Source organism: Pleurodeles waltl, chromosome 7 (assembly GCF_031143425.1).
Source record: "Pleurodeles waltl isolate 20211129_DDA chromosome 7, aPleWal1.hap1.20221129, whole genome shotgun sequence".
Taxonomy (NCBI): Eukaryota; Metazoa; Chordata; class Amphibia; order Caudata; family Salamandridae; genus Pleurodeles; species Pleurodeles waltl.
In genome coordinates this window covers 424,090,494-424,111,145 of record NC_090446.1, presented here as the reverse complement: position 1 = coordinate 424,111,145, position 20,652 = coordinate 424,090,494, and the positions used below count along the sequence as shown (strand labels likewise).

General features: G+C 45.4%; 1 protein-coding gene across 5 annotated transcripts in view; it reads left to right on the top strand.

The window, feature by feature from the left end:
* PXMP4 (peroxisomal membrane protein 4) overlaps positions 1-18,325 on the top strand; it is a 225,569-nt gene extending 207,244 nt beyond the window's left edge. For all 5 annotated transcript variants that reach the window (XM_069243929.1, XM_069243927.1, XM_069243928.1 and 2 more), the window contains one exon: positions 15,731-18,325. In XM_069243929.1, the coding sequence (XP_069100030.1) occupies positions 15,731-15,994 (264 nt within the window). In that variant the 3' untranslated portion in view covers positions 15,995-18,325. The remainder of the gene's footprint in view (positions 1-15,730) is intronic.
* The last annotated feature ends 2,327 nt before the right edge of the window (positions 18,326-20,652 follow it).

Below are 20,652 nucleotides of genomic sequence, written 5' to 3'. Positions count from 1 at the left end.
TCCTCGTGCCTTATTGAGGTCTACCCGGGTGTAGGAGCACTTGGGACAGGGCAGAGAGGAGGTGCCGAAGGAGGGTTGGGTAGAGAAGGGGAAGGGACTTGACAGAAACTCGAAAGCTGGGGAGGATGAGTTATGGGGGTGAGGGGGGGAGAGGGCGGGAAACAAGTGGGAGGTGGAAGATGGAGGAGGAAAGGGATTAACTTCTAAAGGATAAGACAGGTAAGCGTAGCTGAAGGAGAGAAGGAGAATTAAGAAAGAATAAGAGAAGGAAGAGAAAACGGGATACAGGTCCCGACGGTCTAAGACTGTAACCTGCGCGTCTAGTACCCAGGCCTATCGAGCTCCGTTGCCCGGCCGGCGGGCCCCGGACCGAGGGAGGCGGCGCCTCGGCCCCCATAATCTGGCTCTCCCATCTACCCGTAGATCCAGGTGGCATATGGGGGGGGGGGGAGGGAAGGGGCCGTTCGTGGGGTGCGTATGGCTTACGCAATGTGTTATCTGGGGTGCGGGGGACAGGGGGCCAGTGCTGCATGGGTCCATAGCAGTTTTGGGTGGTAGTGTCTGTACCTTGTTTGCATCCGGGGGAAGGGAGCCACCGGGAAGCGTAAGCCACTTTTGTCGGTTTTTTCGAGTTTTGTCGGGGGGGGGGGGGGAATGTGGGGGTAGAGGTGCAGGTGGGTTGCTGTTGTGGAAAAGAGGGGTGCCACGCTACTGTTGTAAATCACTCAACTCAAACACAATGATGCTTTGTCAATCGTAGTAAACACTTAGCAACCATTATTGAAGGTAATCTAAATTAAAACAAATTATTAATGGATGAAAACCGCGTAACAGTTCTGAATAGATGCTCAAAATCTATTTGAACGACAAACGGGGATTATGCTATTGAAAGAGGACATTTTACCAGGTCTCTAAAAAGAGGGAGAACAAAGGAGGATACGCTAAAGCATGTAATAATAAGCAAGAGGATTCAAACACTATCTAGAACAAGCTGAGGCTTCAGCTCCTTATGACAATATGTCTATGAGTTCACGAAAAACAGGTATTCATCTCTCCTTTTTGTCTTCTCCGTAGCCATGGCTCGTCGGCGCGGTCGTCCCGGCTCTTAGTTGATTGTAGGGAGGGTCCTGAGGGGCCTGCTGTTCTTTTGGTCCTCAGGGGGGGGGGGCCATCGTGGGTTTCAGGGGGGAGCGGGATTTGTCTCTTTCTGATAGTTATGTGTGCATCACCACCGCTTGAAGTACTTGGCCCCTGTCGTCGTAGCTTTTCGCAAGTCTCTCAAAGTCTCTTCCCCTGCTTTGGGGGTCTGTGGAAGGGCGCATTTCAGGTTCAGGTGCAGGTATCGGGTGGCCAGCGCTCCGCGTGGTCTGGAGGAGTTGGGCGGTCATTTCCATGGACTGGGTTTGATCTTGCAGTCCTTCTAAGAATGTTCTCAAGTCCTCCGGATCGTAGAAGTTCTGTGATTCCCCATTTTTGGTGATCCACATCCTGGCGGCTCGAATAGACCAAATTTCACTTCTAGGCGACGGAGTTGGGTGCGGAAGGACAGGAAGGCTTTTCTCCGATCAGCGGTCTCCTTGGAAAAGTCAGCTGACATCCGGATCTCCAGGTTACCCGATCGGAACGACCCTTGTGTGCAAGCCGTCTGTAGTAGTTGGCTGGCCTGCAAGTGTCGCAGCATGCAGACTATAATTGGGCAGGGCGGCCATTTCCATCCTGTCTCTTGGGACCCAGACTGTGTGCCCTCTGGAACTCTAAAGGGGGATTAAATGTTATATCTGTTAGCTTGGGTAATATGTCCCGCAAGTAGGAGAATATGTCTGCGCCCTCAACGCCTTCCGGGAATCCAAGGAGGCGAACATTGTTCCTGAGACTCCTGTCCTCCAAGTCCGTCAGCTTGCTACGAAGGTGTGAGTTCTAGGTCTCTGTCGGTCCAGGAGGCTACTTGAGTTTCCACCGTTGTCACTCGTTGATGGAGCCCGGACATCTGCGATTGAAAGCCGGCCATGTCCAGCGCATAGATCTCGTCTCCGCTGTCAGCGCCACCATGGCATTGTCCATGCCCTCCAGCTTACGGCTCACCGCCGATATCTCCTGCAATATACGGTCCATTGTCGCACCTTGTGTGTCATCCGCCATGTTGGCGCGAGGGAGGGGTGGAGAGTCCTCTACTGAGGGATGTTTCTGCTGTCAAAGGGCTTCAGAGAATAGTAGTTGGCGGGCTGGTTTACCCGTTACTTTGCTCGTCGTCTTGCCCCTGGGCATTGCGGGTTCCCCCGTTCAGGTAGGGAGCCAAAAAGTGTCGGACTGTGACGCGGTTGGTGCTTGGGACACAGTCTCAAGAGTCGAACCTCTGGGCATCCGGTGAGCGTGCGGATCCAGGCACAGGTACAGACCCTGGTGTTCCCCCACTTGTCCGAGGCATGGAGGGAGGGGGTCAATGCAGCGGTAGGTCCGGGTGGGCGTTGGTTGGAAGTGTGGGGGTCATAGGAGTTCTCCACGTAGGCACCGGTGGTCTCCTTGCTCACCCGGAGGTCCCGGAGTGTACGTGGTCACCAGGGGGGGGTGGAAGCCCTATGGTCCTGTGTTCCCGGCTGGGAGAAGGAAAGGGGGGGGGGGGGGGTCCCCGGTGCTGTCCCTGTTCCCCCATGCCGTCCAGGCACCAGCTCTGTGGTCGTCGAGAGAGGGGTCCACTACGACGCGCCAAGCGAGGGGGCACGTAAGACCATAAAGAAAATTATGAGGCGTCCGCGCTCCTGGATACCTGAGGCCGCGGCTGGCCCTCTCGTCTCTGGTCTCAATGGCAGTTGGGGGTTAAGCCTAGTGAACAAGTGCCCCAGTAGGATGGCTCCTGTGGTGCTCCGTGCCATTGTGGGGCCAATGCAGTGCTCTCCACCCCTCACCGTTCGCCCGTCCGGGGGGGTTGCGCTACCTGCTCCCTGTCAGTCAGGGGGTCCGGCGGGCGTTTGACGTAGTTAGGTATGGGGGAGAAAAGAAAGAGTTCTCCTCTCTGTTTGCTTTTTGTTGCAGGGGCAGATGTGTTTTGTTACTAGTGCTCCTTCTTTTTTTTTTTTTTTTTCTTTTTATTGTTCCTTTTCCCCTCTTTCCCCCTCCGTCCTTCTCCCCTCCTTATTTCCGATCTGCCCCGCCCCCGTTGGCGCCACTGTCCTTGCGCAGTTGGTGTGTGGGGGGGGAACCAGCGGGGTGCCACCCGCGATGCCCCCCACTCTCCCAAAAGCAGCAGCAGCCCTGGGGTTGCAGTCATTGATGGCGGAGAGAAAGGGACTCCCCGGGTTCTGCAGTGGGGGGAGGGAGGGTTGCGCGATGTTGCTGCCGTACTCTCTCTGCGGGCGCCCAGGTCTCCGGCACGCCCGCGAAGAGCCCTCAGTCCTCAGGAGAGGGAAGGAATGAGAGGAGCGAGGCGAGCGGTGGAAGCCACCAGACTCCCACCTCTTCCGGTGAACAGAGGGGAAGAGGTGCGGTCCCCGGTCCAGGTCAGCCAACTACCTGAGGCCGCGGCTCAGCACTCCGCCGTAGGTCCCAGCGCCATCTTCCTCACTCCCTGTGCACACGGAGGGGGAGAGCGCGCCCCCTCCGCAGTCGGCGCGTCGTCCGCTCGCCACCCAGCGCCGGTCCTCGGCGCTCGATATTACTGATGGTTTGGGGGGCTCCCAGCACCGCCACCCCCGGCCCGCAGCCCGCCGCCTAGCAGAGCTCAGCTCCTAGGCAGCCATCTCCGTTCGTGGCCAGACCACACCCCCATCCCTTCCTGGATTTTAATACTATTTTCCTCATTTGATTCTCCTGGAAGCTGTCTATAATGCTATCTTTGGTTTCTATACCCCCCTTCCTGATGTCTTCACTTTTAGGCATTTCCTCTCTAGGTCCTATTGCTGTAGGTTTAAATATTCCGTTTAAAAATTGGACCCATGTCTGTTCTGCTATATTGGAATTTACTACTGGTCTTTGTGGCCGATTTATTCCATTTACAGTTTTCCAGAACTTCTTTGCATCTTTTTGTTTAGCCAAAAATAGCATCTTTGCCCAGAACTTATCATTTCTTTCCCTTTTTTCTTCCCAGGCCAGTCGTTGCAAACTCTTATTTACTTTACGGAAGACATGCTGTAGATCTTTATTTTGTGAGTCTTTCCTAATTTTCCTTTGCAGTTTGTTCCTTTCTTTTCGTAACTTCTGAGCAGATATGGATAGTTTTTTTTTCTTCCCCGGGTCTCCTCCACTTGTCTTCTTCGCCGGCCCTTATGGGGCTTCTTTGCAACCCCCTTTTCTATTATACTGTTTAGGAAAATCCCCCCACTGTTTAACTTTATTGCCATATCCATTTGCTAGGGTATTTTTCTTTTACTACAGTTTCGGCTATCTCTTTTACTTGGGCGTTTACTTAGCTAGACCATATTAGCCTTCTGTAGTTTATTGTGGTGTCCTCCCCCGCCCACGTGGGTATCTGTTGGTGATATTGTATTTGTGTTGAGAGCACCATTCTCTGTTGTGCATGATCGCTACTTGATGTTTTTTTTGTACTAAAGGATTTTATCCTTCCCCAAAGATTTAGCGTTACTATTGTGTAATCTATTATGGAGCAAGCAGAGAGTGAGAAATAGGACCACTCCGGTGGGGTGTCTGATTGAAATCTCCCATTTAGGGTTCTCATACCTAGGGACTCCAAGTCGTTTATTAAGGAGTTTGCCCATTTATCTATGTTCTTCTCAGGTGGCCCCTATTACTTTGGGGGAGAATTGACCATACATAATCTTGCTGGATTACTTGTTTTTCACGCTCCGAAATGTGCATCAGGTCCATATTGAAGTCTCCCGTTAATATTATGTCTGGTACATTTGGTTCCTGTAATACGCCCATTATAACCTCATGTAACTCATAAGCTATAGTAGACTTTATTTTTTCATTTGGGGGAAAATACACATTCATTATATATAAAGGAGTGTTTGTGTCTTCTCTCCAATTACTTAGTTTTAGTACCAGAATATTATTATTTGCTATAGGTACCTGGATTGCTTCTATTCTGAGCACTATTTCTATAAAAATTGCTAAGCCTCCTTTTGGTCTTCCCTGTTTTTTAGGGTTGAGCCTGTGTTGCATGCACTTGCGCATGCATATCGCTAGCGAGACGCTTTAGGAATTAGAAAAGGGCTCAGAGCCCCGTCGACGTCACGTCAGTGTCTCATCGGTTCGTTGGCTTGCCTGTTAGAATCTGCTTGCTTTGATTAGTGGAAGGCATGCATACGTCATGCCTTTTCCAGTAGTTAGCTCTCCTCGAGCGCATTGACCAAGTACAGAAAACCTGCGAGGCTCGCTGTTTCCCGTCAGGTTTGTGGACTACTTTTTCTCTATTTTCGCAGCACGATCTCGGTTGGCAGAAGTCGAGCGCTTTGCATACTATCGACCCTGTTACACAGTTAATTGCACTTTTGCCGATAGGTATTATTATGAGTAAACTGTAGCAGCACGATCGTGCTGTTTTTTTCTTTTAACACAAGAAAAATCCAGTTGGGAGTTTACAACTGGTAATAGCTGTAACTTGGACAAATGCGAGACCCTAGTGCATTGCAAATGCTTGTTTATTTTTGTTGCTGGTCTATAATGTCCTGCGTACCCTACTATATCGAAAGGTTCAGTCGCCCATGTTTCCTGGAGGCATATTATTTGGCTTCCTTTTAGCATCCCGGATAAATCTTTCTACTGGGACTTAGTTTGGGCTCCGTTAATGTTCCATGAGCTAATGTCTAAAACGTCATGCCGTCTATTTGCCTCATTATACCCATTAGTTCATGTCCTGCACTTTCCATGTAGAGCCTCAGTTATCGAACCTCCGTTTACTATTTTTGGTCTTTCCTTTCCCTCTAAGCTATATGATTCTTGACTCTCCTTGAGCTTTTCCATCCTTCCTCTCGCATCCCTAAGAACTGAATATAATTGACCTCCCCCATTCTTGGTTCTTACTAACATAAATGGTTCTGGATACATTTTGGGAGTAATAAATTGTATTCCCCAGGCTGCAAAAATAGCTTTTTCTCTCATCACTGCTTGGGCCAGTGAGCTATTTTAAAATGAAGCCATAGTGGCTTCATGCACACTCCCCTCTGTGAGATTCAGAAATTCAATTGACAATATATCATACGATGTTATATTTGTCAGTGATGGAATTTCATGCAGTAAATTTAATATGTTACCCCTGTTCAAAATGTCATGTGCACCTCTAGAATTATATGTGGCTATAAAAATTATTTAATCTGAAACATTCGGGCTTTCTATGTCAGTGTTCTGATCTTCCCTTTCCCTTGAACTTCTCCCTGGATCGTCTTTCCTGACTCGTTTTTTCCAGTTGCCTGCTTCCTTCCTCTTTATAATCCAGTAGTCGGCACATCGTGTCTTTTCCGATTATACTTTGTACTTTTAGTGCATAATCATTTGTGCCCGAAGGTTGCATATTCCTTTCCTTATTATTCTCCTCGCTGTTTGTCTTCTGAGGTTGGTAGTCAATTCCTTATATTTCCTGTGATTCCCATAATTTTAGGAGCTTCGATTAGCTGATGTTTTTAGGGGTCAGTTCCGAGATTATGTCATCCCCGTTGCTTGAGGGAATTGTAATGCGCGACTGCTATGGTTTCATTATGTTCTTTGCAAGACTAGTTTCCCTAGTTGCTTTTACATCTACTATCTTTCCGGTATTCTCCTCATTTTTCTTCTTGTGCCTTTGAAAGATTGGAAAGGATTTTATTTGTTCTCTCTCTTGTGTAGCCGTTTCTGATGTCGTCTCACAGGTATTTTCCATCTTTTGCCTCGCAATTAGGAGTTCTAATTTTGCTGAGCTTATTTGTTACTTTTTTTCTTGCTTTATGCAATTTCCTTCTCAGTTTTTTTGTTGTTCCCACTGCCGTTGCAGGTTTTTTTCTTGCTGCAGGAGTACCGTGGGTTTTCCCTGATTTCCTGCTTTGTCATTATGTTTATTGATCCCCTCGATTCCTATATTGTTCTGCTTAGCTCCTATATTGAGATTTCCAGGCGAGTCATCTTTATCGACTTTTGTTGCTTCATTAACTTCCATTATTATTTCATAATCTTTCCTCCTTGGATAATAACACATATTCCTTTTGTTCTCTGTTTTTCTATGCCCTGTAAGATTATTCTTTTTTTATATCGTCTATAATAGTACTTAACACTTCAGGGATTTGTTTCAGTTTTTCCACTATTGGGGCACATGCACATTCTATATTTGTTGTTTCTGCCAGGGTTTGTGCTCGAATAATCAGATTATTTAGATCCACCAATTTCTGATCAATACCTGATATTGAGGTTGCTATTATGTTTAATAGATCGATCTGGACATGCATTTTATTTGATTGGTATGTCAGTGCCTCGAGTGTCAGTTGTGATGCTTTAAAAACCACTTCCCACGCATCTACTGTCTTACTTTGTTGGTCTATTAAATTTTCTTGGCTAATGTGTGTGACCTGCATCTCTTGTCGAATCTTTGCCTGCATGTTGTTTTGGAGATGCTCATGTTTTTCCATTTCTTTGTTGTCACCTTCCATTTTCCTTTTAGTTATTTCAGTATTATCCTTTCCCTCTGATTTTATTACTTGTCCCTTTGTTCCCCCTATCTTGTTCCCAGTCACTTCCACGTTCACTTCTGTTGGCGCAGGTTGTCCATTTCTCAACAGGGCGGTTTTATTCTCCCTCTTGTTGCTTTGCTGGAATGGTGACTCTGGCAAAATTGATAAAAGATCTGTGTCACTTACTGACCCCCACCCTAGCATTGCACTATCTTCAGTTTCCTCCTTATTTTCATGTACTTGCTTGTTTGAAGAAGTCTTTAGCTCACTTTACTGTGAGTTCTCTCTTACATTGCCCTTTTGATCCTTCGCCTGCACTGGGCTGGATTTTATTGGAGTAATTGGGGCAGTAAGTAAGTTTGTGTTCTTTGGGGTAGAGAAGATTATTCCTACTGGGTCCTTTAGGAAATTAATATTTTCTGGGATTTTCTGTACCTTATCAAACATTCTTGCGACCGGGTGATATTAGAGCTGTATTTTCCCTTGCTACGTTTGCCTTTACTTTTTTTTTTTACGTTTGCCCCGTCTGCATCCCTCTCCTCTTGTTTACTCGTGTAGAAACTTGTTTTTCACGCCCTGATCTCATTTTTGCGGGCTGGACTACTCTGACTTAGATGACTCTAACTGATTGAGCTGTGACTGCGTTTTTCTTGAGCTACCATCTTATGAACTAGTCTCCATAAGAAAAATGCAGCTGTTTGATTACAACAAACTTTCCATGCTGTTTCTGTCTGAGTCTATTGGTAGAGAAATTGGAAAAATATTTTCCTTTGAAGCTTGTCCACTTAAAAGGCAGCAATGTGTAAGTATTGGACTGCTGACCCCACAATTATAGACTCCTGGATCAAGAGGAACCTTGAAACTTTGGATAGCGCTCCCGCCGCCGCGGGAAGCGCGTCACTAACTGGGAGGAGCAGGCAGGGCAGGAGCCCTTTAAACTTTGGATAGCGCTCCCGCCGCCGCGGGAAGCGCGTCACTAACTGGGAGGAGCAGGCAGGGCAGGAGCCCTTTAAACTTTGGATAGCGCTCCCGCTGCGTGGGACGCGCGCGGGCGAAGCCCGGGCCAAGGGCGGGCCCGTCCTGCGCCCGTCATCGCCAGGAGGAGACTGGGCTGGGCCACCCCCCCCCCGAAGTTCTGTTCTTTTGAAATTTGGTCTGGTATAGAGGCCTCAGGAATTTCCTTTGCATAGTTTGTCTAGTATTACTTGACCACGAGCTCCACTTAGCACCAAAGGGGCCAGTGGAGCAAGCTACTATTTCCTCTCGCTTCTAGGGGCTTCTTTTCTTCCTGATACCACTTGTTCTTGATACTAGGAACCAGGGCTGGGCCATCTTTTTCTTTCAGACGTGTTTGAAATTTTTTCAGCTGGGCCACTGGATAGACGATATGGGGAAGAGGAAGGCCGATGATGTATCAGTACCCCAGTCTCTGGTTAAAAAAACCAAGAAACGTTCTGTTGGGAAAGTGGAGGGATGTCCTACTACAAATCTACAGCAATTTAAAACAATCGACTCATTGTTTGAAGAGGTTGAGGCTATACTGGGGAGTCCTTCTGTTGCGGGTCTTTCCATACCGGATACCATTCCTCCCAAAAAGATTCCTGATCTCTTTAAGAAAAAAACTCAGATGCATAGAATAGAGGTCAAGGCTGATTTACATCCCCCTCCCCACTCCCAGGGTGTAATTCCTTCACTCTTGGAGATTTCACCATCCTTGGTGGAAACTAATGGATGTTTATCTGTAGAAGGTGCACCTTATTTGAGGTGCACGTCCCCACCTCCTATTATCATTCCTTGTTCAAATAGGTTTTCGGTTTTGTCCTCTGATTCTGTAAGTCCTGGACATGCACAAACCTTACTTGTAGAAGGAATTGACAAAGACTCTCTGGATGGAAAGATGGGCAACCACGAAGCTTCTCAATTGACTATCATTTCTCAGAAAATAGATGACGTTAAGTGTTTGTTGGTATCTTTGATGAACAAAATTGCTGGACTCTATGATCAAAAGTCTTGTTGTAATTGCATTGTGCCATATGAGTCTGTTCCTTCCTCTGATTTATTGATGGAAACTAAAAAACCTAGTCCTCCTACCGTAAGTGATAAATTGACATCTTCTTCTACACATAACATCGCTAGGGGAAGAAATGGTAGCTCCCCAACGCATGGTAGGTCTGCTTGTCAGACCATGTCTTCCACCCATGAGCGAGTTCCAAAATTAGGCGTAAACAAGTGTGGATCCATCTCTGGACGGGGGGACAAAGGTACTCCTCGCCCAAAAACCTCTCAGTTAAACCTAGGAGGATTGCCCTCTGCAGCAAGTTGTTGTGTTAGTTCCCGTTCTGCCACTCACCCTGATCATTTGTCACTCTCGCAGACCTGTGACATCAAGGGAAGGTTAAGAAGGAGGAGGGAAGATGCCATCATATATTTGACTAGGGTGCCAAAGCTACCTCAGGGCAATAGAGAGTCGAGTGACTCTCTAACTAACAAAGTCATTCATTGGATACGCTCCCAGAGGAAAAGTCTCTCTGTTATCCGGTCTGATATACGTGAGGCACACAGATATAATCAGTGAGGGTCGGAATTTGATTATATTTCGATTCTTTTTAATGATAGTAGTCTAGTTAATGATCTCCTGGCCTTTGATACACGGACAGGTACATTATGTATAGGTAGGGAATCGAATCTTAGACTTAGTAGTCAGCCGCCTGGGGCCCCGCTATGTAGAGGATGTTGTACATCTGGAACTATTGTAGCCGGGGTTATTTCCTCTTCAGATAATTCTGCAACATCTAAATCTGAGAACCCTTACCCCTTACCTTCTGAATCAGACTGACTGATTACCCCCTGTATAGTACTTCCTAAAATAGCAAATGATGAGTGTCACCTTATAGGGACTCCATCTCCCGCCTCTCTAATGAGATCCAAATTAATAACTACGCCTCCTAAAATCAATATTATATCTTGGAATGTAGCAGGAATCAAGTCAAAGTTGGATGACACGGAATGGGTAAGCCTTGTTAATAAACAAGATATCTGTCTTTTTCAAGAAACCTGGACTGCAGAACAGTTATCCATACAAGGCTTTACAACCTATTTTTCTGCTGCCCAACCTGCCTCCGGTGGCTTTGGAAGACAGATAGGAGGGTTAATGATTTTATTGAACAACAAGCTAGAATGTGACCACTCTATGATAAAGTTTAATTCCTATGATCTGCTGGGTGTGCAACTCACATTCCGACCTGGATTCAGGTTGATAGTTCTGAATACCTATGCAAGATCCGTTCCCCGTGGGTCAGAATCAATTGTTCTCACCCAGCTGACGGACTACATAGAGCTTCTGGACCCTTTAGATCTTCTGTTCATAGCAGGCGATTTTAATTGTTCCTTTGTGTTGGACAACACCATCAGCAATCTGACTACTGAAGAGGACGAACATTGGGGTATTCCCCAATCTAAGGAAATGGCGTTTTCTCCCGTTTCCTGTGTTGCATCTCAGTTGTCTTCCCTTTGCCTGAAATATGGCCTGAGAGAATGTAACGGCCGCACTAAATCTGATTCAGAGCGAGCCATCACTTTCAAGCGAGGGCTTTCCTTTAGTACTATTGATTATATTCTGGTGGACATTAGGCTATGGTCAAGTTCACTGGACATGGAAATTTTACCTCGCTTGGATAGCGATCATAATCCTCTGTGCCTTGTACTGACCAACCATGCATTTTTAAGAGTCCAGCACACAACGATCACTAATGTCCCACTCCCTTACCTGAACCATAGACGTTCTCGGGTCTGTTGGCCTAAGGTTGAATCCAATCCGTACTTGATTGGGGAAATATATTCATCATTTTTAAAACTCTTCGTAGATTATGAGGAACAAGAAGCCTCTGACATTCCCATTACGGCTATCCACATTAAATTGGTGGATTCCCTACAGGGTATCTTCTATAGGGAAATCCCTTCCAAACCGAGACCTGCTGATACCCCCCGTAGGGATTGGTATAATCAGGATTGTGTGCGAGCAAGATCTAATTTAAACGAGGCTGTAAAAAACTCTACCCAAGTGGCTATTAAAGAGGCCCGACGTAGGTATGCTAATGCCCTGAAACAAGCAAAAAAAGACTGGGATAATGAGATATGGCAGAAGCTGCTTGCAGCAGTCAAATACAAAGATGATAGTTCCTTTTGGCGGCTGTTGACCTCTAGTTCGAAAAGGGGCAATGATGACATTGGTATGTACATACAGCCCGAAAGATGGGTGTCCTATTTTTCTGGAATATACGCTCTGCCTGCACCGCAAGCTCCGGAGGATCCTGGATACGATGAGTGTTGGGCTGTTAACATGACTTCGACTGAGAGCATTGTTTTTACCTTAGCCGAAACAACAGCTGCAATCAATTCTTTGAGGCCAGCTAAAGCCCCTGGTCCAGATAAGATCCCAGGGGACCTGTTTAAATCAGAACCAAAGATATGGGCATGGTACATCAATTTATTGTCTAATGCCATAGCAGCTGGTAGCCCTATTCCAGATTCTTGGCGTGGCGCAGAAATAATACCGATTTATAAAAAGGGTGATGTAGGTTCACCTGTAAACTATCGACCAATCAGCCTTATTGATATCCTTCAGAAGACGTTTGCTAAGCAAGTCTTAGATAGGCTTACCGATTGGATCCAAGACAACCAAATTTTATCCCCCTTACAGGCCGGTTTTCGGCCTAAAACTAATACCATGGACCAAGTCTTCAGACTGTCATTACTATTTTGGAAGTATGTTACCCTATCCAAGCAAAAACTTTGTTGCCTTTGTTGATCTGAGATCTGCATTCGATCTTGTCCCAAGAGAGAAACTATGGGGAGTATTAAACAAAATCGGTATCCCAGGAAACTTAGTGCATTTAATTCAAAGATTACATGAAAAAACATTTGCACAAGTCAGATGGGGTAATCAGGGGGAACTCACCGACAAAATAGATATTAGGAGAGGAGTGCGTCAGGGCTGTGTTCTTGCCCCAACGCTATTTACATTGTTTATCAACGAGGTGGTGCAAGTCGTTACCAACTGCCAAAATGATGCTCCTTCCTTGAATAACCACAAAATTCCAATTTTGCTATTTGCTGATGATTCCCTCCTGATCTCCAGAACTCCTATGGGTCTCCAGGTACTTGTGGATAAGTTTAGTTTGTTTTGTGTTGACTATGGACTTGAACTCAACCATAGCAAAACTAAACTTATGACCCTGGGCTGTGGCCCCACTAAGAGATACTCAATTTTCTATAATGGAACCCCCCTAGGTATGGTAAGCTCCATAGATTATTTGGGGGTGAGAATTAGCAACAACCTGCATTGGGGGCCCCAAATCGATAAAAGCTTAGCTCTTCTGGCACAGAGATCTGGGGCCATTTTACGCTTCCACAAGTCTACCTCTGAGAGAGTGATTACTCCAACTATTAAAATTTACCGAGCAAAGGCACAGAGCGCTGCGGTCTATGGGGCAGAAATGTGGGGGTCCTCGAACACTGGCAAGCTAGCAGTGGGGGAAAACAACTTTGTAAGGTCAACCTTGGCCTGTCCTCGCAGTACCCCACTGCTGCCAATGTTCTGGGACCTTGGCCTTCCACGCATCTCAGATGTAATTGCCCTACGACCATTGCTTTTCTGGTTCCGTGTATGGACCACCCCTGAGCTATCCACATACAAGGAGTCTATTCAAGACATTCTAGATAGACCAAATGTACTTACCATTTCCTGGTTTAACCACATCTCAAAATGGTTTCATAGATTGGGTCTTAGTGAGTTTTGGAGTCATCCAGAAAGTATAAGGAAGGATCAGAACAATCATCTGAAAACTGTTTACTGGATACATGTCAGGGAAAACTACCTGCTGTGCTCAACACACGGTAGATTGACGTCACAATTCTTTGACTTTAAATGGTATCCATATCTGGAACCATTTATGGATACAATTCTTGATCCATTAAGTAAGAGTCTATATATTCAGTTCAGATATGGTTGTCTGCCTCTCAAATCCTATGGCAGTACGCGGAGTGCGACCCCAAGTCCTGATATTTGTCCGAGTTGCAATCAAATTTCAGAATCTATTGTACATTTTATGTTTATATGCCCTGCTTATTTGATTGCGCGACGGAAGTGGTTACGACCTGTGTGCAGTAATATGGGGGTAAGACATTGTATTGTTGCCTTAAGGATCATGATGAGGGAAACTTCTCTCCCTCTATCTTGTGCGGTTAGCAAGTATATTGTAGCTGCTTGGCATATACGTACTACATTTTTGGGGAAATAATGATGATGAGGACCAAATGTTTTTAAAAAAAAAAAAAGTGCTTTAGTTGCTAAATTTTACCTAGACTGAAATAAAACCCCATGTTTAATTTTAAATGTTAGGTATTAGGGGGTTAGGTGCTTTTTCTAAGGAAAATAATTTTATGTGTTTTAAGGCTGAAATATATGTTTTTATCTTATTCTTATCCTTTTTAAACCTAATTTCTATTTCCTTTTTCATTCAATTGTTGGTTGTTTTGCTTTTATGGTTGAAAGTAACCGAATAAAGCTATGTGTTGATGATGACTCTAACTGACTATGGTCCACTCTTCAGTGAGATCCTGGGCCAATCACGCTACTATCCCACTATCACAGGGAACACCACATTGAGCACCTGCAAGCTGCACCCAGACGTTTTCTGGACCGTGTCCGCAGAACTCTGTTCTACTAATAACTCCACTTTGTTGGATAGACAGCTGATTGTGTGGGTTATGTGGCCGGTTGTGCAATGAATCTGTTGAATATGATGTTGTGATGCAGGGGCGGCAGCAGGGGTGGCAGGGGCAAGGTCAGTTCGTATCTTATCCCCTAGTCGATCCCCCGCCTGCTCTCTGCTCCTCCCTCCCCCCCCCCCCCCATCTCAGCTCCTCACCTCCTTGTGCCGGTCTGTACTGCCGTCGTCCTTCTTGCTTCTCCTTGCTCCTTTCGGTGTAGCAGCAGTGTGATAGCGGTCACAATAGCTGGCACAGTTTCATCAAGCCCACTAAGGTTATACAACTTCCTTGTCGCTCTCTCCTTGCTTCCTTGGCTGATTCCTGCTTGCCTGTTTGCCTAGATCTGGATTATATTTTATTTACATGCTTCTGCGCAGTATGTTGCTCCCCCTGATGAAACGGGCCCCGTCCGTCCAAGCCCCCTGCCTCTTGCAGATAATAGGGCAGATGACGGGGCCTGCTGGCGGGGACCCCGCTGGTGACTGGCGGTTTGTAGTTTGTGTCTCTGGACACGAGCACAAACTGCAGCAGATAACTCCCACAAACTGCAGCAGCTAACTCCTGCAGCTAACTCCTGCAGCTAACTCCTGCGTTGAGCTTGTACCTGATGCCTATGGTAGCCCCCATTTTGAGTTGAGGAGGGACCTTGCCACTTTGCCCTCCCGCAAGCCGCACCTGCAATCAGGCCGCTTCCGCAGGGGGTCCGCAGGAGGTCCGCCACGGGGGTTGCTGCCGCATCTACTGCATCAACTAGGGCTCTGGCAGCGGGCAGAATCGGCAGAACCGTGCTCTGCGGCTCTCCGACGTGGATAGGGGGTGCTCAGGTGCCGCTGCCCAGAGGCCACTCCACTAAGGCCACTCCACCAAGCCCTGCAGTATTTCAACTCTCCAATACTCCGGTGTGGCGTAGCGCAGCGGCGGCTCTCCGACGCGCTGCTCTGCGCTGAACCGGAACGGTTGCGGCATCTCTCACAACGACGTCAGCTACCTGATCACCAGGAAACACCTGCAACTTCACCTCAAATATTGCTTAGTTATTCATGTGACTTCACAGACCAGGGGGAACCCTTAGTGGATATACACAGGTATTTTGCATAGTTGCTTTAAAATATATCAAGCCAAATGGATAGCTAAATAGCTTCTCCTCACATTAGCCGTACTCCACACGTACTCACTTGTTTCGAAACCCCACTTTTATCCCTTTTACTCCAATTAATGTTATCATGTTTTTAAAACGTTGATGTTCTCTGTTTTTTATGTGTGTATCCTTTGACGTGGGTTATAATGTATGGACATGCTGCTTTCTTATTTTCTTGTTTGTGTTTTGCTTGCCGCATTCTTGCATAATCCACATGACTCTCCTCTTCCAGATAAACATGTACCTGCTGTCTCGTATCTTGTTTGGTTTGTCCCGGCTGGCAGTTGAGAAGGGCTACATCATCGAGCCTGAGCACGACCCCTTTCCCATCTTTGCAGCTGCTGTCTGGGGCATCGTCCTGTGGCTTTTTGAGCATCACCGACAGACGCTGCAGCCCTCACTGCAGTCCTCCATGACATACCTGTATGACGATAGCAACGTGTGGCACGATGTCTCGGATTTCCTTATTTACAACAAATGCAGGGCAGGACAGTAATTCATCTTCCTGCTTCATCGAAATGACCTTTTTATTTGACGCATTCCGATATAAGGGAAGGTGAAAGCCCTTCCTCCGTAGTTCTCGATATACAGAAATGCCATTTTAATTGTTTTTCCCTTTTATTGCATTGTACTCATTCTTATGTTGTTCCCATTTCATTTTTTAGTCCATGTCTACCTAGCTGTAGTTTGGTTTGCCCTTGTTTTATCTTTTGTTTGCTTTACATCTTTCACAATTTTCTCGTGCACACTTTTTTAAAAGTCTTGTTTTTTATCTCTGCCTCTCTTTTTCATGCTGTTTTGCCTAATTTCTTTTCTTTTCTTGCACACTTGTTGTGCTGAACATTCAGAAACGTTGGGAGAGGTGCCCAGATGCAGGCTTTTTCCTTAGCCAGTATAGTCTCAGGTGGGATCATGTACTACTTTCTCCACTTCCTTAGTGGAGTCTAGCAGGCGTTCGTAAGTCTGCAGCGATCAGCGATGCTGTGCAGCTCTTCCAATTTAAGTAGCATCAGTGCTAAATGTGAAGTAACCAAAGCCCAGAGAGCAGCAGTTGTATGTTATTGGCAATTACTTAATGGTAAAGTAGGAACTATTTAACGGTCACGCTTGTGAAAATGACTAGATGATGACACTAGACACCCGACTTGAGTTCACATTAAATGGAAAATGTATTATTTGGACAATAATTGTTGTTTCCTCTAATTCAGATAAAGGACAATATCACTAGAGTTGAACATAGGAACATGACAGACTGTTAATGTGATAAATTGTTGTTAGACAGCTGAGTAAATGTATGGTACAGGTTCCTGGTTTATTCTGCCTGGGATAGGTGTACACAAATGCTTATTGATCCTCTGTTGGCCCATTCAGTTAGGTTTTTGGGATGGACACCACATAGGTAAATAGTCCCTTCTGAAAGCTCATTGCATGTCATTTTGTTTCACACATATTCATTGTGGATAAGCTGAAAACGTGGCAGAGTTTTACTCTTATGTTGGTCAAAAAGGCTACTATTTACACCCTAAATGGTTAGGTATACGGTAACAGTTGCCTTCGCCTTCTCATGGGTCCTGTTACAAAGTCAGAGCTTTGTACGTTGTTGATATTGTTTGTATGTCACCACACTAGAAAAGCCCCTGCGTCATACTCTACTTCTAAGAGTGTGTGACCTTACTACCTTGCATGCTGGGGCCTGCTCATCCACCACTGGAAATGACCCTGCAGCACCTCAGTCTTCCCTCTATTCTTACCTGTCTCTATTGTTGTTTGCTTAGGTACAGGATCCAACATCTGTTTGTGTTTTCCCCATCTTTCACTATGTTGCTTCCAAACACGGCTTGCACTCTAGAAATGCCAGTACACAAATCAAGTGGCTTCTCAAGACTGAATTTATGCTCTGCCCATTCATTGGCGCCATCAGAGAAGCTCACAGTTTATTACCCTCTTAAGTAGTGTTACTAGAGAACTATACACTTCAGATCAGCCTTGCGACCTGCTCTCAAATGGGAGCTAGTTGAGAGATCTTCTCTTCTTGAACCGTGAGTCCAACAAACCCACTTTCTCGTTGACAAGATCCAGCCTTGTAATTCAAGCCCTGTTAAATGGAGCACCCTTGATATCACTTCTTGATAAAGATATGGTCACCAAGATCACACTAGAAAGCTGCATGTCTTGTGACTTGATTACATTTTAACATCTCTAGAATAATGGTGAAAAGTATCGTTCTTCTTATGGCACTCATAGGTGATGGTTTAGTCTTGGAATTCATCTAAGGAAAGGATTATAACGCCTATTTTTTGTACTTCTGGGCATAGGAGTATTTGGCATCTTACACAGGCCATTTTAGACATGACTCTATACAGCATCACATTAGATTGTATGTTGCTTTTGTTATCTACATCTTACTTTAATGATATTGCAATAAACTAGCATAAAAGTATTGTCAGTATGGAGATAGATAAGTAAAAATGTCAGGTTTGCATCCGTTTTTCCATTAAAAGATAATGAATCAGTCAATACTGAGACAGAATAAGTGTAGTCCAACGACAATAATTGATACTGTATGCATGTATGGCTATACGCAGAGACTGAACAGAAGTCATGAATTGCTAGCAGTACCTCTGAAGTCCTACATTTCACAGTGGTTCATCTGCCGGTATATTAGACATCTCTGTAATGTACAGTGATAAATTCCAGGACAATGTATTGGTATCACATAGCAAGGTATATTGGCCTAGTGGAAGAAGGTATTTTTTTTGTGTGAGAGATCTATTTTGTTTTTATAATTTAAAGACCATCAAACGCTTACAATAAACAGTAATATGGATGCATGTGTTTATCAATTTATTCCGGAATTACTTCTGTTAAAATATATGTTTTTCCTTTTATACATTTTTCTGCCTTTCTACTTCATAGTGAAGTTTAGAATTTGGCTGTCTGTCAAGCATTAGCAAGTGAACTAAGCAGGGAAGTGACTGCTTGAAGCCTAACAGCCTTTCAAGGAAGGTGTATGCCATTTTAGCGAACAAAGGGCACAGCAGAAGGGTACGTTCTGTGTGCGACAGGCATGATTTGGCTAAATCCCATTCCTTGTATTTCCGGTGCTGCTGAATACTGTGCAGAAACTGCCTTGTTCTGATTGTGTAATAAGTAGGGCTTTGCCAGATATTTTCAAGTTTCGAAACATAACCATAACATCACTGAATCTTTTATTTTTTTAACCAAGCAGTGTGTATACTGTTTTTGTAGTTATAACATGCACTGGTAAGGGATCTTAGCGCAGAACCATAAAGTCCATACATTAGAGGTTTTCTTTAGTGTTTTTTTTTAATTATGTACTTCGACGTCTGCTGGCAGTATACATATGGGCATATTTACTTGTCCTGATCTGTGTGCTGTACCCATGCTTACAGTACACACATCTTGCAAGTGACGTGTTATTTGGCATGGTCTGGGGTCATGCTCTGGGTAGAAAGCCTAGGCTTGTGCTCCAGCTCCAGTCTGCAGTATCCTGTTTGCAGAGTATTGCCTGCAGCCTTCTCCAGTCGTTACTGGATTCTAATATGTCATCACCTCTGCAGCCAACTACCACATCCACCATTACATCTCCAATTTTTTCTCAACATAGTGTATTCTTGAGCTATCAAATACCCTTACCTGAACAATATTAACTCGTTTTAGCCTTTGGTTTGTCACTAGACTTTTATCCTTTCCCTAAAAAGTAATTATGCAATTCTAAGACTACATAGTGGTACACAATGTTCTGGCAAGCGAGGTAATAGTACTGATGAGGTAAAGGTATCTTCTATGTGCCCAAAAGCTCCTTTTGTATTGAAACATCTTCCTTGATGTCACCCAACCTCCAAATAAAACATATGGAGCACAAACAGACTGTTAAAGGGCAGGCTGCGCAAAATGCTTATTTTTTGGGATCCTATTAGCTACTTGGTGAACAAGCACTGGCAAAGCTAATAAGTCTCGCCTGTGCAAGAGCTATTGACCTTGCCAATATGTTTTAGCCATGTTATACACCAGCTTGGTAGCTGGTCAGCATGGCTAAAAGTTAGTGACGTAAAGGAGAGTGGCATGGAGTGGAATGTTGTAAAGTTGAGTGCTGTGGAGTATAATGGAATGGCGTAGCGAGTCATTGAATGGAGCAGTGTAGAGTTGAGTATTGTGGAGTGTCATGGAGTGGCATAAAGTGGAATGGGTAGTGTTGTGGAGTGTCATGGAGAAAGTAGAGTGTTGAGTGGAGTTAAAAGGCATGGTGTTGTGGAGTGGTGTAGAGTGGAGTGGTGTAGAGGGTGTTGTGTAGAGTGGTGTAGAGTAGATTGTCATAGAATGGAGTGGCATAGAATAGAGTAATGTAGTACAGTGGAATGGCATAGAGTAGCGTGGAGTGGCATTGAGTGTCAGAATGGAGTGGCAAATAGAGGTGGGAGTGGTGTAGAGTGATGTACTGAAGTGGCGTGTAGTGAAGTATTGTACCATAGAATAGAGTGGTGTAAAGTGGCATAGAGGGAGTTGCGTACAGCATCATAGAGCCGAGTAGTGTTGTAGAGTGGCACAGAGTGGAGTGGCACAGAATGGAATAGAGTACCTTAGAGTAGGACGTCATAGAGTGGAGTGTAGTACAGTGGCCTAGAGTGAAGTGACATAAAGTACAGTAGTGCAGAGTAGATTCACATAGATGGTAGTGGCTTAGAGTGTATTGACTTTGAGTAAAGTAGTGTACAGAGCATTGGAGTAGAATAGAGTGGTGTGGATTTGAGTGGGGTAGCGTAGATTGCAGTGACGTAGAGTGGTGCAGGGTGGAGTAAAGTGCAGTGGCCAAGAGTAGATTGTTTCAGAGTAGAGTGAAGTGGTTCAGGGTGAAGTGGCATGGTGCAGGATAAGTGCAGAGGTCTAGGTAAGAGTGGCATAGAGTTCAGTGACGTAGAGTAGCATAGAGTGCAGTGGTATAGAGTCTCAGTGCAGTAGCGTGGAGTGCAGGGGTGCATAGTAGATTAGAATGGCATAGAGTAGTGCGGTAGAGGTGAGTGGTGTAGAGTAGAGTGCAGTGGTATAGAGGGCAGTGGTGCAAAGTAGGATAGAGTTAAGTGGCAGAGAGTGCAGTCTTGCAGAGTAGTGTGTCTTTCAGTGTAGTGTAGACTG